Here is a 1912-nt window from a genome sequence, read left to right on the forward strand (position 1 = left end):
TTAATATTAAAAACTTTTTTAAAAAATGAAATGTTGCCTTGGTGTCTATCTGCAATGAAAAAGTTTATGTTTATGAATATAAATTACTAAAACTGAAACAAATATAAACAAAAACTAAACAGGAGAAATAATCATAATAATACATATCATATTCATATTTTTATATGTATCATTAATTATAATAATAATAATAATAATAAAATATTAGATGAAAACAAACAAATAAAATTAGAAGTTGAAATAAGTTAGTAATTTAGTAGTAAAAAGTTAGTAAGTTAGTAGTAAAATTACTAAAACTAAAATAAATTAATATTTGGCCTTGTATTTTTTATAAATGTGATGCTCATCTCAATACTGTGCCATTTTAAAAGAAAAAACATGCTTAGTGTGCCTTGCCAAAAAATAGTCAAATTGGACGGATGAAACCAAACTAAAGCGCTTCTCATCCAGGCAGATGAAGAAGACAGCACAGTGTTTAAAGGTCATTTCCAATGATTGACATCATGGAGTTCAGCAGTATTTGGTGCTAATGTGTGAACAGTATCTTAACAGTAAAAAGATGAAAAGCTGTTGCTAGTGTGAACAGCATATATGGTGTATTTACCAGCAAAGTCAATCTGACCATTTTACGGTAATTTAAATGGGAAAGTGGCTTTTTCAGCATCTTGTGACAGGATTGTTGAGTTTTAAGGACGCCCAGTCAAGTTAAAAATAGTTTTAAAGACCCTTCAGTCCTTCTCTCTCACGAACACTGAAAAGGTCAAAACGCAGCACTGCCTCGACGTCCTTGAGAGGCTGGAGATGGAGCGACTAAAGTACAGACCACAGAGACTCTCCTCCTTACCACAGCAGCGAAGTAGATGGCCATGAGTGGGTGAGATGCCAGGAAGAAATCATAGAGCCGCAGAACGTGCCGGAAATCTGACAGGACGTAACCGTACCATGTGATCAGCCAGCTCAGGGCGAAGATGGTGCCCACCTCAGACCTGCAACACAAAGACAATCGGTTATTAGCTCTCATCTGTTAACATTAGTCAATGGATTAGAAAACATGAACTAACAATGTGTAACAATATGTTTTACAGCATTTATTAATCTATTAGCAATTTTATTTAATTAATTAGCAATTTATTGATTAATCCATAAGTAATTTCATTAGTAATGCATTAATCTATTAGGATTTTAAAAAATATTAGTAATCTATTTATTTTATTAGTAATGAATTAATCAATTAGCAGTTTTCTTTAATTAATTAGCAATTTATTCATTAATCTATTAGTAATTTTATTAGTAATGCATTAATCTATTAGGATTTTTTTAAAACTTAGTAATTTATTAGGTATTTTATTAGTAATGCATTAAGCTGTTAGTAATTTAAATTAATTTATTAGTAATTCATTCATTAAACTATTAGTAATTAAACTATTATTTTATTAGTAATGCATTAATCTATAAATAATCTTAAGTTATTAGCAATTTATTAATTAATCTATTAGTAATTTATTGGTTAATTTATTAGTAATTGTATTGGTAATGTATTATCCAAGTCATTTTTAGTAAGGTATTAATTTCTTAGTCATTCCAATTTACTAGTAATTTATTTTATTAGTAATAATGAAATAAAGTTAAAAATTCTATTGTTCATTGTTTCTTCATTCATGTTAGTTCACAGTGCATTAAAAATTATTAACAGATACAACTTTTGATTTGAAAAATGTATTATTAAATGTTAAAATTGAGATTGAGGTTATTAAATGCTGTAGACGTCCTGTTCATTTCACACATACATTATATATATATATATTTATATACACATACATATACATACATATATATTTATATACACATACATATACATACATATATACATTTACACACACATACATATATATATATATATATATATATATAT

General features: G+C 27.1%; 1 protein-coding gene across 1 annotated transcript in view; it reads right to left on the reverse strand.

Annotated features, from left to right (window-relative positions):
• Positions 1–1912, reverse strand: part of LOC107706576 (TBC1 domain family member 20-like) — a 34687-nt gene that overhangs the window by 16648 nt on the left and 16127 nt on the right. The window contains exon 6 of the mRNA XM_016510333.1: positions 845–986. Coding sequence (XP_016365819.1) covers positions 845–986 — 142 coding nt within the window. The remainder of the gene's footprint in view (positions 1–844; positions 987–1912) is intronic.

The sequence above is a fragment of the Sinocyclocheilus rhinocerous genome, unplaced genomic scaffold, assembly GCF_001515625.1.
Source record: "Sinocyclocheilus rhinocerous isolate Xijiao unplaced genomic scaffold, SAMN03320098_v1.1 scaffold775, whole genome shotgun sequence".
Taxonomy (NCBI): Eukaryota; Metazoa; Chordata; class Actinopteri; order Cypriniformes; family Cyprinidae; genus Sinocyclocheilus; species Sinocyclocheilus rhinocerous.